General features: G+C 43.3%; 1 protein-coding gene across 1 annotated transcript in view; it reads left to right on the top strand.

Annotated features, from left to right (window-relative positions):
• Nucleotides 1-13528, top strand: part of scube2 (signal peptide, CUB domain, EGF-like 2) — a 57435-nt gene extending 43907 nt beyond the window's left edge. The window contains exons 13-18 of the mRNA XM_056279017.1: nucleotides 7418-7588; nucleotides 10072-10239; nucleotides 11733-11894; nucleotides 12520-12672; nucleotides 12775-12854; nucleotides 13382-13528. Of these exons, the coding sequence (XP_056134992.1) occupies nucleotides 7418-7588; nucleotides 10072-10239; nucleotides 11733-11894; nucleotides 12520-12672; nucleotides 12775-12854; nucleotides 13382-13528 (881 nt within the window). The remainder of the gene's footprint in view (nucleotides 1-7417; nucleotides 7589-10071; nucleotides 10240-11732; nucleotides 11895-12519; nucleotides 12673-12774; nucleotides 12855-13381) is intronic.
• Nucleotides 13529-14674: the final 1146 nt, after the last annotated feature.

Here is a 14674-nt window from a genome sequence, read left to right as displayed (position 1 = left end):
ATGCATTGAATCCGTTTGTTCTGAATAAGTTCTTTGATGCCATTTATTTCTAGTCTCATCTGTCACCGATTTGGTGGACTTGATGGCATCCATAAGGGAGTAGTTGTCTGTGACACATACCACAGGCAAGATGCCCTGTTTGACGTTTCCTGTGGTGAGTTCTAAGTAGAGGGATGACAGAAATATGGCATTGTCAATACCATCAGCGAAAGCAAGTGTTTCTCCTGCCAGAGTGCTCCGAACTACTCTCCTGATCCTTTTGGATTGCCAAACATACAGGTGAGAATGTCCCTTCCTTGTGTTCCACTGTCAGGTAGGTTACCCATAGAAGCATCACTGAAAATAACAAGCTTCAAAGATTTATCATTTCCTAAGTTTTGAAATTTTAGGATAACATTTTCTGATTTGAGTTTCCTTACTACTCTAAATTCCTCAAAGCCCCTTGCTACTAGACGTGCTTTGGGTATTATACCATCAGGGGTTTCTTTCAGTGTACACACCCACCCGGTGGACACCTGCTTTTAACCGATGTCTTTTACCTCCTCAAACACTCCATTTCTCTTCCAATTATTAATTTCATCAAGTTTTGCATTGTCAAATGAAACATCCTCTGTGACTAACACATAATTTTCGTGCACAATTTCATCAGGTTTTACATTGTCAAATGAAACATTCTCTGTGCTTAACACATCATTTTCATGTATATCAGAGCATATTTCAATATTGTTCAGTGGCTCAATCTGAAGATTGTCTACCTGAGTAAGATCAGCTGACCTCATAGTACCCGCAATGTCAGCGGGTTCTGAGTACTGTAGGTTGTACCAATTCTTGTGCTTTCCTGTAGCCTTTCCTGCTCTTCCCATAATTTTTGCTGTGTGAGAAATACCGGTGTCATTGTCCACATAGCTAATTGTCTGTCCTGTTTTTAGTGCTAGAGAGCCTCCTACTTTTATGCCTAGTGGCTGTTGATCATCCTGATTATTGACACCCTCAACATCATCTATAGCATTGTCGAGGACCCCTGCGACATTCCTAGCGTCATTGTCATTGTTCATTTTATTGTCAGTATTAGTATTACCCTGAGTGTCATTTTCTGTAGGGTGCTCTAGACCTTCAGCACCAGCTACTTCACTGTGATCATTAGCCTTCCTTAGCTTAGAGTGATGAACCCTGACATAGGTCCCTCCATGATGTACAAATACCACCACCCCATCTTGTCCTATCACAACTCCAGGGCCTTTCCATTCAACACAGTCCGTCCTCTTGTAGAAAACTTTGTCCCCGGTTTCATACTGTACATCTGTGGGACAAAGCTGCTTTCTTAGAGCTCTCCTTATTCTCTCTGAGCACTCTGCCTCTGTGAATGCTTTTCTTGCTGTGTGTAGCGCTGTTATGTGTTGTCCCACCCATGCACTCATAGTAGTGCTTTCCAAAGCAGGTGGCTTATCCACTAGGGCAGAGGGAAGATTTGGATTTTGTCCAAATACCAGCTGGTATGGACTGAAACCGTGCACATTCTGCATTGTGTTCTTTGACATGAGTGCCCAATCCAGGGCCGTTCTCCAGTCACATCCATGGTCGAGTTTTACTTTCAACAGTATTTCCATGAGCGTTTGATTATGGCACTCCAGCAAGCCATTGCTCCATGGACTGTAGCCAGCAGAGGTCTTAATCTCAATATTGAAGTTCTCTGCCATGTCTCTCATTTCCTCATTGTTGAACTCCCCTCCGTTGTCACTGAAAAGCTGCTCCGGCGGACCGTGGACACTGATCTAGGAGTGCATGATATGTTTCACTATCATACTTGGTTTCTTGGAAGTGACAATACTACCAGCGCTGAACCGAGCGAAGTGATCGATAATGTGGAGGTACCACACATTTGGTTCTAATTCGTGTAAATCCACTGCCACAGTCTCGTTGTATCAGGAAGCCATGGGTAGACCAACAGCAGGCTTGGGCTTAGGCTTGCCGTGTTTGAGACATATCTCACATTTACTTACTATCTCTTCCAGAATAGCAGTGCTCTCATCATCCACATTTCCAGCATTCATCAGCCGTTTTTGGAGTTTATCAGCTGACGCATGGCAAAACTGCCTGTGAAGTTTCAGTAAAGCTTTGTGCTTTTGTTCCTGTCGTATTTTCTGTAATGGCTAGTACCAGGTTCTCATATGTATCGCTTGGGGAGGGTTTATCTGATATGTTTACACAATAGTGTCCTGAGGAAGTAACCTCTAGAGCTAACGGTTGTTTAAACATTGTCGCTGTGTCGTTCTCTAAGTCCAAAACAGCTCCTGCCCTTTTTAGTGAGGTTTTGCTTAGTAGTAAGGGGATGTCGGATGGGACTACTTCTGTTTCTATGCAGCATGTTGTTTTTCCTACCTTGGCTGGGATTTTGACTTTTCTTGTGGTATGCACAACTCGTCCATCCCCAAACTTGAAAGGCCTGCTACTCTCCGTGTTTGTCACTTCTTGTACTCTCTCATTTAGTCCCTCTACATAGTTATTCTGCCATTCTTCACCGCAGACTGTCCTTGTGCAAGCTGTATCAATTATAGCCGATCCTAGAGCCTCGACCATGACTATATCAGACTCTAATCCCTTGGAAAACGGCGTTATCTTACACTCCTCAGGCTCTTCGCTGCATTTATTTTCACTTGTCATCTTTACGCGTTCTTTCTTGTGTGGGTGGTCTTTTACCCAGTGGTATGTGCTTTGACAAACTCCACACTTTGCCCGTCTTCCATACTTATCAAGCGGGTTGGTGCCAGCAAGTGGTCCTCTAGCTTGGCTACTTTGGGCTCGTGACTGCTCTCTTTTGTGATCTGTGTAGTAAAGTTAAACGGCATCTTGACTCACGTTAATTGCTCCTGCCTTTTGATCACTTTTCTCGCCAAATACTCGTTTGAGCGCCGATTTCATATCGGCAGAAGTATGAGATTGCCGCATGCAGTTAATGCCAGTCGCTTGTCTTTTACACACCAAGGCCGGCTGTATCCAGTAGCTTAGACGCCAAACCGCGTCGGGCAGAACCATATTAAACTTACGGCTCTTATTGTCTTTCTGTTCAAAGTCCGCAATATAGTCAGCCAACGAGACACCATCTTTCCTTGATATACGATCAAACCCCGAGTACGCTTCATAAGCACGGTCCTTCGCTTCACTCAAAAAAACGTTGTCAGGTCCCTGGATCAGAGTGGCCATTCCATTATGCTTACCGAGAGCGCCACCTTGTGTTTCCAGAGCGACAGCCCCGGCCCTGCCTTACAGCGATAAAGCCACAGCCAACGCTTGTTTTTTCTTGTCCAAGTCCGGCACCCTTCTCCACATTTCCACTTCATTTTTCCAATTCTCGTAGGACTTCCCCTCATCGAATCCCGGAGGCAATTTGTAGTTATTAGCAGCCATCCTCTGCTACCATGTTAATTTTCAATAATTACACGTTTTCCATTTAGGTTAGTTCCTTTACTTTTTGCTAACAACAGCAAGTCACACCAACATGGCTCCCGCCACCGTCCACCACAATACACGTCATCACAGTGCGTGTGCCACATAACGCAGAGAGGGCTACCGTAAAGACTGGTATAGAGGCACCAACAAAAGTTAATTTAACATTTCCCACAGTCTATTATTAGTTGATGATGTTTTGAATGTTCCGAGAATATTGTGTACATGTGTTTATTTCTCAGATTGGACCCCTTTCTTCACCCTTATTCATTTTACAATTATTGTTGTAACTATTGTTTTTTCTTACTTTACTATTACTATTTAATTTATCTATGTGTGTATGTATGTGTGTGTGTGTGTGTGTGTATATGTATATATATATATATATATATATATATATATATATATATATATATATATATAATTTTTTTTAAATTTCTTTTCTTTCTGACTCCATTGCCTCTATTGTGGCCCTTGTGTGGTGAAAGGGGTGGGGGATATTATTACGTTATCATGTTGAACCTTTTTTTTCTCTTATCCTTGATAATTCAACTGTACGTTTTTTACTGTGTATATGAGAAAACCAATAAAAATAAACTTAAAACAAAATCCAACTGATTGCATCGATTGGTAGCTTGGTCAAAATTAATGAATAGTAGTAAAAAGTGTCTTTTGCTTTAAACGCATTTTCTTGCCACGAAAATAACAATTTATTTTGACTGCAAAACGTATTGATTGCACCCCCACCCAGTTTCATTCATGCAGTGGTATTTTTTAAATACATGGATTTAACAATAATAAATATTAAACTTTTAGTAATAGGACGACACGCTTGTTAAGAGTTAAATGCAGACATTAACTAAGAAAAATATTATACATGTAACCATTTTATATTCTAATATTTGATAATTCATCCCTCTCATATCTTTCACCTTATAAATTCATTATGTGAAATCATATCAAGCTGCATGTTCAGAGGGGAAATTCTCACTGATTGTCTTGATAAATTTAAGATTCACACTTTGAATTGTGCTTTGACAAATGTGTGGAAGGCAAAAGGCACATGCTTTTGATCAGCTGTGAATACAGATATACTGGTGTTTTAATAATGGCTGTTTTGACAACAACGACACTTAATCCAGTTTGAAAAAGTAACAAAATCAGTAACGAGCTAAACAATTTAAAAAACATCTATTGAACAATATAGAATGTCACCTCCCCCCCCCCACCCCCACCCCCACCCTACTCCCGCCCAGTACCCGAGGACAATGCTCAGCTGGGCCTCTGTGATTGGCTCCTGGATAGTGAACAGTTTGGCCTCTGTGATTGGCTCCTGGATAGTGAACAGCTGGGCCTCTGTGATTGGCTCCTGGATAGTGAACAGCTGGGCCTCTGTGATTGGCTCCTGGATAGTGAACAGCTGGGCCTCTGTGATTGGCTCCTGGATAGTGAACAGCTGGGCCTCTGTGATTGGCTCCTGGATAGTGAACAGCTGGGCCTCTGTGATTGGCTCCTGGATAGTGAACAGCTGGGCCTCTGTGATTGGCTCCTGGATAGTGAACAGCTGGACCTCTGTGATTGGCTCCCGGATAGTAGTACATATTCTGTATTTTAGTTACTGTACACATGGAAACCACAGTTTCACCTTTAATAGGATTAATAATGCGGTACCTTTCCTTCATTTGTAATCTGCCAAGCCTTGGCTTTTTAATTCCCTTCCATTTTCAAGCAAGCCAAAAGGAAATGAAATGAATGAACTGTGGTGGACACGTATTGGGGACAGAATTCCCCCCAGGAACTAAGGGTTAAGTCATGGTTGCCCTGGCAGGTTAACGCAGGGTTAAGTTATGGTTGTCCAGCCAGTTTTCTAGTTATTCTTGCCACCTCCGCTGAGTCGAGCTGTGGTTTTGTTGTCTCTCTGATTTACCGTGGATTAAAGAAAGTTGCCTACACGGCTAAAGTGTGAACCTACGGTCTTCTCCGTTCCTTTGGCTCTACAGAACTATATTAATCCATTAATTTAATTATGTAATTAAACTGCTTTTAAATCTAAGCTGGAATATCACAGACCAGAGAGTAGTGCTACAGCAATTAGTTTAGTTGATTAGCTGATTAGTTGACTGACAGAAAATTGATTATAGTTCAAAAATCCATTATAATTTTGTTAGTCAATCACTTAAGTCATTTTCAAGTAACATTGCTAAACATTGCTGCGATAGCTTGCCTTCCTCTGGTTCATGTCAGTATTATAAAATGAATACTTACTGACGTGAACAGTATTAAGACATCACTGCATGCTTTGGAAATTTGTGATTGGAATTTGTTATCATTTTTGATATTTTATAGGCTAAATGATCAGTTGATTAATCAAAGAAAAAAGCAATAGATTAACTGATAATGAACATAATGGGTAGTTGCCGCCCTACTGGAAAGAGTGATGCATGACAGCTTTTTGGTCCTGGAGAGAAGGGAGGCCCCGAGCCACACTTGCGTGTGTGTGTGTGTGTGTGTGTGTGTGTGTGTGTGTGTGTGTGTGTGTGTGTGTGTGTGTGTGTGTGTGTGTGTGTGTGAGAGAGAGAGAGAGAGAGAGAGAGAGAGAGAGTCAGTGGGTTTACATGCACAGTTAAGTCGAGCTACGGTTGGATTAGACCATGTAATTGGACTACTGTCGTTGTCCCAGTACGGTAGGTGGCGATATGCCCCCTTTCAGCTGGTTGCTATTGGATGAAAAACCGCCGCGGGAATTATGGAGCATGCGCAGAACGCCTAGAACAGTTCGGGGCCGTTTGAAGCTTGTACATGCCAGAGTAAATCCCTCCCAACCGCATCATCTAAGTGTGTTAGTCCCACTTCCAGAAGTTCCATTGAGTACGATTTCAGCCGGACTAGCACGTTTACATTTATTTTAAAAGTCCAGCTTCAGTCGGACTAACACGTTTACAGGTATTTTAAAAGTCCAGTCTCAGTCGGACTAGCGCGTTTACAGGTATTTTAAAAGTCCAGTTTCAGTCGGACTAGCACGTTTACAGGGATTTCAAAAGTCCAGCTTCAGTTGGACTAACACGTTTACAGGTATTTCAAAAGTCCAGTTTCAGTCGGACGAGCACGTTTACAGGTATTTTAAAAGTCCAGCTTCAGTCGGACTAGCGCGTTTACAGGTATTTTAAAAGTCCAGCTTCAGTCGGACTAGCGCGTTTACAGGTATTTTAAAAGTCCAGCTTCAGTCGGACTAGCGCGTTTACAGGTATTTTAAAAGTCCAGTTTCAGCCGGACTAACGCATTTACAGGTATTTTAAAAGTCCAGTTTCAGCCGGACTAACGCGTTTACAGGTATTTATAAAAGTCCAGTTTCAGCCGGACTAACACGTTTACAGGTATTTTAAAAGTCCAGTTTCAGTCGGACTAGCACGTTTACAGGGATTTCAAAAGTCCAGTTTCAGCCGGACTAACACGTTTACAGGTATTTCAAAAGTCCAGTTTCAGCCGGACTAACACGTTTACAGGTATTTTAAAAGTCCAGTTTCAGTCGGACTAGCACGTTTACAGGGATTTCAAAAGTCCAGTTTCAGCCGGATTAACACGTTTACAGGGATTTCAAAAGTCCAGTTTCAGTCGGACTAGCACGTTTACAGGGATTTCAAAAGTCCAGTTTCAGCCGGATTAACACGTTTACAGGGATTTCAAAAGTCCAGCTTCAGTCGGACTAACACGTTTACAGGTATTTTAAAAGTCCAGTTTCAGTCGGACTAACGCGTTTACAGGTATTTTAAAAGTCCAGTTTCAGTCGGACTAACACGTTTACAGGGATTTTAAAAGTCCAGTTTCAGTCGGACTAACACGTTTACAGGGATTTTAAAAGTCCAGTTTCAGTCGGACTAACACAATAAATCCCCTTTTTCTAACATCATGTAAACGTAGTCAGTATAAAGTACTGAGTGGGTTGTGTTTCTTGTTTTGTCTTATTGTCGGTCAGTGAGCTGCAGTGTAGGGACGTACTACGACGGGGACCAGGGAAGGTGTGTTTTGTGTCCAGCTGGAACATACCAAGACGAGGAGGGTCAGATGTCCTGTGAGGTCTGTCCAGGGCCTGAAGGAAGAGCCGTGTCCAAGGTGGTCGGGGCTCGGCACATCTTGGAATGTGGCGGTAAGGCATTGCTTAACAAAATACCGCATGTGGGATTCAAAAGGAAGCTTTGAGATGGACTTCACTTTACGTGCATCTCAGGTTTCTGAACCACTAAGGACTGTTCGGTAGACCAGTGAAAACTAACTTTTTACTTTAACAGAAACACAAAAAAGGCCCCCAACTGTCACTGAAAAAATGGAGTGTACTCAGCAGGACATTCACTGGCCAAGGATGGAGACCTGCCAGGGCTTTCTTTCTTCTTTCCCTCCATTTTTCTCCCCAGTTGTACTTGGCCAGTTCCGAGCCGTCCCAGTCTCTGCTCCACCCCCTCTGACTACCACATGTCTCCTCCGATACATGTGGAGTCGCCAGCCGCTTCTTTTCACCTGACAGTGAGGAGTTTCACCAGGGGGATGTAGCGCGTGGGAGGCTCACGCTATTCCTCCCCAGTCCCCTCCCCCCCGAACAGGCGCCCCGACCGACCAGAGGAGGCGCTACTGCAGTGACCAGGACACATACCCACATCCAGCTTCACACCCACAGACATGGCCAATTAGGGATGCCCGACCAAGCCAAAGGTAACACGGGGATTCGAACCCGCGACCCCTGTGTTGGTAGGCAACGGAATAGACAACTATGCTACCTGGACGCCATGCCAGGGCTTTCTGTTCTCTTGTGTTCTGCCTTTGCTATCTCACTGGAGTTTAAAATATCTAGAAGTAAGTTATACTACAAGCATACAGGCGAAATCGGTACTTTGCTTCAAAATACTAACTGTCACAGGATCCCATATCCTCACAGACTCTCACCACGTCCTCTTCCAGCCCAGCAGAAACAATCACATACGACTCTTCTGGCCCCACTTCACTTCCAGTCCAAACAGCTCAACATGGGAACAGACCTCAATTTGAGTCTTTGAGGAAGACTTTCAAGTAGTTTTATCCTATCTGTGTACCATCCAGAGGATGTGAGTCACCTCGTTCATCCCGTCATAGCGAGTGGTTCCATTCATTATGATGGTATACAAATACCCCAGCACAGATCCATGAAGGGTGATAAAAAGTACTTTTCTTGGTTGCTTGATATACTAAAAACTTGTCTTTAAATGAGTCTTAGAATCACATCCTGTTATGAGCTTATGAAGCATGGAGGAAGTGATGATGTGATAAGCATCTCTGACAGATGTTCTGCTTCATATAAAGCCAAAGAAACCAACGGCTTTGAAAGTTCAAGATGTATTTAAATTCAAAAGGCTCGCTCAGGCCTTTCCCAGATCTGGATAAAAAGAAAATGGGCCACCATGTTTTGGTCTCCTGTACCGCCCTTATCTCAGTCACTGTGTGGCTGTGAGCAGGACTTCATCTGTGTGACAGACTAAACAAGGACACACACCACATCTGCTGGTGGCACCCAGTCTGGGAGAGGAGCTCGGCAGATGTGTGCGCCACCGGTGGTCCGGCTGAAGGTATAAGGTGTCGTATCTATGTGGTCGCCACGGCTGAGGCTTTGCTGTGTGCTCTTCTCTGGACAGTGTGGGAGTGCACCTTCTCTGTTAGGACCAAACTGTATGTCCACAGACTCCATCATGTGAAACTTCTTCAAGTGGTTACATGGGGCGTCATTAGAGCCACTATATGAAGATACTCGCTGAAAGAAAACTCAGAACATACATGAGTACTTCAGAATACTCTGAAATCATCTAGCGTGAGTGTGATATGTTATGATGACGCATCCAGGGGTTTGGGGTGGATCTCAGCCAAGCAGAAGTGGTGAGCTGGGGCCTTTCAGATCAAATATGATGGTGTAGTAGAATTCTTTTTTTTTTTGGGAACCCCCCCACCCCCACCCCTAATTGTGTCCGGCCCTTGAGTTCACTTTTTGTCACAGCTAAACTGTTGGGGAAGGTTGCATCTGAAAGCATGGGTTGTTCTGTAAATTCCTCTGGGTGGTTTGGTCCAGTGTGCCCGGACACCCGAGCTTCAAGAGTTGGCTGCTGAACACCATCACACTCACAAGCTATCTTGTCATAAGATCAATTCTGAAATTAAACAATAATCAAATACAGATATGCCCGGTGTTCTGGCAAAATGCCCAAGCTGGCCTTCTCCAACCGGCCACTTAATCCTCCTCCATGTAACTGGCTCAATGACTCCTCCCTCTCCACCACCCAGACGCCCCAAGCTATAGAGTTCTGTATGTCGTAGCATGGCCCAAACACATAATGTTCCCACCCATGTGTAACAGCAAGCAACGGGGACAAATCCTGCTAAAGTCACACCACCATTTAACCCTCTGCCTGCTTTCACCTCAACAGGGACCTCCTCATGTGTTGTGTGACTGGGTGAGAGATCTGAGCATTTGGCTGGCACCCTTCATGTCATTAAACTCACTCCCGCTGTCCTTTTCTTTGGAAGAGCTTGTGAATTAACCTGTGATTCCCGCCACATATGAGTGCTGAACAGTAACCGCTCTGACTGGACCAAATGTTTTTGTCTGCTCAGGTCAGTGCTCCCGAGGTCATTACTCTCCTGACGGCTTCAGCCCTTGCCTGCGCTGCCCGCTGGGTAGCTACCAGCCGGAGGCGGGCCGCACGCGGTGCTTCCCGTGTGGGGGGAACCTGGTCACCAGGCAGAGCGGGGCCGTGTCGTTCCAGGAGTGTGCTACCAAAGGTCTCGCCCGCCCTTTGTGCATCTTCATGTTTCTTCACTGCAGCACATGTCAGCGACCCTCTGCAGCTGCTGGCATTATTGACACACTGATACTCTGTTTTGTAGTTCAAGACTAGTTCCAAGTTTATTTGTCATATATGAAAACAAGTTTACACTTTACGTGACAACTTTACACTTTACAAGTGTAAAATGTACACTTTACACTTACACTACCGTTCAAAAGTTTGGGATCACCCAAACAATTTCGTGTTTTCCATGAAAAGTCACACTTATTCACCACCATATGTTGTGAAATGAATAGAAAATAGAGTCAAGACATTGACAAGATTAGAAATAATGATTTGTATTTGAAATAAGATTTTTTTTACATCAAACTTTGCTTTCGTCAAAGAATCCTCTATTTGCAGCAATTACAGCATTGCAGACCTTTGGCATTCTAGCTGTTAATTTGTTGAGGTAATCTGGAGAAATTGCACCCCACGCTTCCAGAAGCAGCTCCCACAAGTTGGATTGGTTGGATGGGCACTTCTTTGAGCAGATTGAGTTTCTGGAGCATCACATTTGTGGGGTCAATTAAACGCTCAAAATGGCCAGAAAAAGAGAACTTTCATCTGAAACTCGACAGTCTATTCTTGTTCTTAGAAATGAAGGCTATTCCATGCGAGAAATTGCTAAGAAATTGAAGATTTCCTACACCGGTGTGTACTACTCCCTTCAGAGGACAGCACAAACAGGCTCTAACCAGAGTAGAAAAAGAAGTGGGAGGCCGCGTTGCACAACTGAGCAAGAAGATAAGTACATTAGAGTCTCTAGTTTGAGAAACAGATGCCTCACAGGTCCCCAACTGGCATCTTCATTAAATAGTACCTGTTAGAGCCTGTTTGTGCTGTCCTCTGAAGGGAGTAGTACACACCGGTGTAGGAAATCTTCAATTTCTTAGCAATTTCTCGCATGGAATAGCCTTCATTTCTAAGAACAAGAATAGACTGTCGAGTTTCAGATGAAAGTTCTCTTTTTCTGGCCATTTTGAGCGTTTAATTGACCCCACAAATGTGATGCTCCAGAAACTCAATCTGCTCAAAGAAGTGCCCATCCAACCAATCCAACTTGTGGGAGCTGCTTCTGGAAGCGTGGGGTGCAATTTCTCCAGATTACCTCAACAAATTAACAGCTAGAATGCCAAAGGTCTGCAATGCTGTAATTGCTGCAAATGGAGGATTCTTTGACGAAAGCAAAGTTTGATGTAAAAAAAATCTTATTTCAAATGCAAATCATTATTTCTAACCTTGTCAATGTCTTGACTCTATTTTCTATTCATTTCACAACATATGGTGGTGAATAAGTGTGACTTTTCATGGAAAACACAAAATTGTTTGGGTGATCCCAAACTTTTGAACGGTAGTGTATGTGTTTTGCTGGTTCAACACACTTGTTGTTGTGCTTGTCCTTGTTCTGTTATCGTTGCGTTAACCTGCTCTGTTTGGTGCCTGCAGTCCAGTGCTCACCTGGACACTACTACAACACCAGCACACACCGCTGCATCCGCTGTCCTATGGGCACCTATCAGCTGGAGTTCGGCCAAAACTTCTGCATAGCTTGCCCTGGAAATACCACCACTGACTTTGATGGCTCAACTAACATCATGCAATGCAAAAGTAAGTTGAGTGTACACTTTTGTGTCCAGTGCACACAGGCATCCAGAGAAATATATTTTGTAGAGGAAAATTAAATACAGCCATGCCGTCCTTTTCCTATGAAAAGATGAGCAGCCTGCTCTGTGTTGCGCCATTCCAGATGATGAGTGTTTGTGTACCAAGGAGGTAAAAACAGTGCTGTTTCTTCCCAGACCGTCAGTGTGGGGGACAGCTGGGAGACTTCACCGGCTACATCGAGTCCCCCAACTACCCGGGGAACTACCCAGCCAACATCGAATGCACCTGGACCATCAATCCTCCACCCAAACGCAGGATCCTCATAGTGGTCCCAGAGATTTACCTCCCTATTGAGGACGAGTGTGGAGACTACCTAGTCATGAGGAAAAGCTGTGAGTCTTAACAATGTGCAAGTGTAGATGAAACATATTGTTGAAGGTCCCACTTGTTATCCACCCACATGCTGATGTGTGCCGTGATGCAGCTGCAGCAGTTTAAGATCAGAGGAATAAAGGTATTCACAATTTAAAGCTGGTTGCAAGGGTCTGCATAGCTTAAGATAGCAAGCGAGTTAAGCTATAGTACCATTACTTTGAAGGATAATCTGATGGGTCCAAAACCTTCACAGCTCTCTCCAACTCAGTGACGACTTACGAGACTTGTCAGACATACGAGCGGCCGATTGCTTTCACTTCCCGCTCCAAGAAGCTGTGGATACAGTTCAAGTCCAATGAGGGAAACAGTGGGAAAGGCTTCCAGGTTCCATATGTTACCTATGATGGTGAGAGGAAATGGGGTTTGTGACACAGGCTATTCCTCCCTCAGTATGCTGCAACAGGTGATATGGATCGTTTACACTAAGAAGATGGTTTTTTTTTTCCAGAGGACTACCAGGAATTAATAGAAGATATTGTCCGAGATGGAAGATTATACGCTTCAGAAAATCATCAGGAGATCCTCAAGGTATAGAATTCATACCAGCAATCTACTAAGTTGCTTTTAAAGAGCCATCATGAATTTTACACTTTGCATTCTAACAATAAAATATCTTAAAAAATGGGGCACAATTATCAATTAATTTGACCACTAGAGAAGGTGGCAAACTAAGAAATTAAAAGAGATAGAAAAGACTCTTGGGAATCTTGTTCTGAATAAAAAATGTATTCTTTGAGACGCAGCCATGTGCCCCTTCTTGTTGATTTTTGGGGAATCAAACTTTTTGCTCTGGTTGCCTGTTTTCCTGCACATGCCTATTTCATTTAAATTATAGGCCTATGCAACGTTTTAAGTAACACAAAACCATAATGTTTCGCTGCCGTGAAAATTTCAAATAATTTCCAAGTAAAACAAAACTATTAAACTCCGGTTAAGACGTCACAGTTAGATGATATGTGCATACAGCGCCCCCATTTGAACACATTTACACGTTACAACTAGCGTTGGTTTATTTATCACGGTGTAAACGTCAACGTACTCTATGTCGTCTGCAGGACAAGAAACTCATGAGGGCGTTATTTGACGTGCTGGCCCACCCCCAGAACTTCTTCAATTACACGGCACAAGAGTCGAGAGAGATGTTTCCCAAGTCCTTCATCAGATTCCTGCGCTCAAAGGTCCTGAGATTCCTTCGCCCTTAGGATTGGTTGTCACCCTGTTCCCTCGGAAATATCCTATGACTTGTTTACATCAAACACAGTATCCATGTTATCCACTAGCCACATTAACGCTCTCCAGTCCTCCCTGCCCCCATTTGCTGAACTCCTGCTAAAGAGAAAGTGGACAAGTCCAGCACGTGGACTTCTAATTGGACATCTCAGGAGGATAGAATGATTGGCCCCAGGAATAGTCCAAAGCTTAGACAAGCCGTCTCTGGGAGCCCTAGATGTTTGCCTTATTTATTTCATCTTTTGTGTTATGCCTTTTCTATCTGCTCCGAATGAGCAATGCGAGAAGCGTGACGTCCCAGCCTCCTCGCGCTCTTAAGATATGCCTCTCGAGAGAAGTCCAGTGGCGGTCCACGCTGGCAGGATTTTGTTTGCATTTGGGTGAAGCTGAAGAGAATCGCAAAGTATTTTTGTATTAATAGTATGTATCTATTTGAATACCACCACGGAAGTACATAATTTTACAAATCACAGCTTGAGAAAGTTGTAAATAGCCTGGTGTCAACACGTTCAGATAAGGTAGCCGAATGAGATGTATACTAAAAGCCAGCAGTTTATAGTGTGTCTATATATAACATAGTCTACTGTGTGTTTCTGAAGTAGAGATGACTTGTTGACATGAGATACTGCTAAATATAGCACCCATATGTGAGCTTTTCTGAAGAGCAATCATTCTTATAAATGTTTTGTATATGATGTAAAAAGGTTTAGGGGATTTGCTAATGTACTGTAGCAGCCACAGTATTGATGAATGTCAACACACCTTTTATATTTGCTGCTTTAAGTAGGCTGAATGTAATGAGCGCCGGTGTCCTGAAAGCCATGTTCTCTCCCCAGTGACTGGATAGCAGCTCTCGCACAGGCACCCAAAAATCAACCATCACTCAATCCAAAATATCCGTGAATGAATTTTGTTTTAATTTTTATTTTTCTAATTGCGAACCACCAAAGATAACTGCTCGCGCCATGGGTGCTCGGACAAGCAACGGGGCGGGAAAAGATTCTGGTATGAAATGACACTTTTGTAAAATAGTATTTGCTCTTTTCACTTGACTTTGATAATAAATGGTATGTATATTTTCTATTGTTTGTACATCTAACAATCTGTAAATAAAGACG

This window comes from Lampris incognitus, chromosome 4, assembly GCF_029633865.1.
Source record: "Lampris incognitus isolate fLamInc1 chromosome 4, fLamInc1.hap2, whole genome shotgun sequence".
In the NCBI taxonomy this organism is placed as follows: domain Eukaryota; kingdom Metazoa; phylum Chordata; class Actinopteri; order Lampriformes; family Lampridae; genus Lampris; species Lampris incognitus.
Note: the sequence above shows the minus strand (reverse complement) of the source record. Positions and strands in the feature narration are given on the sequence as shown.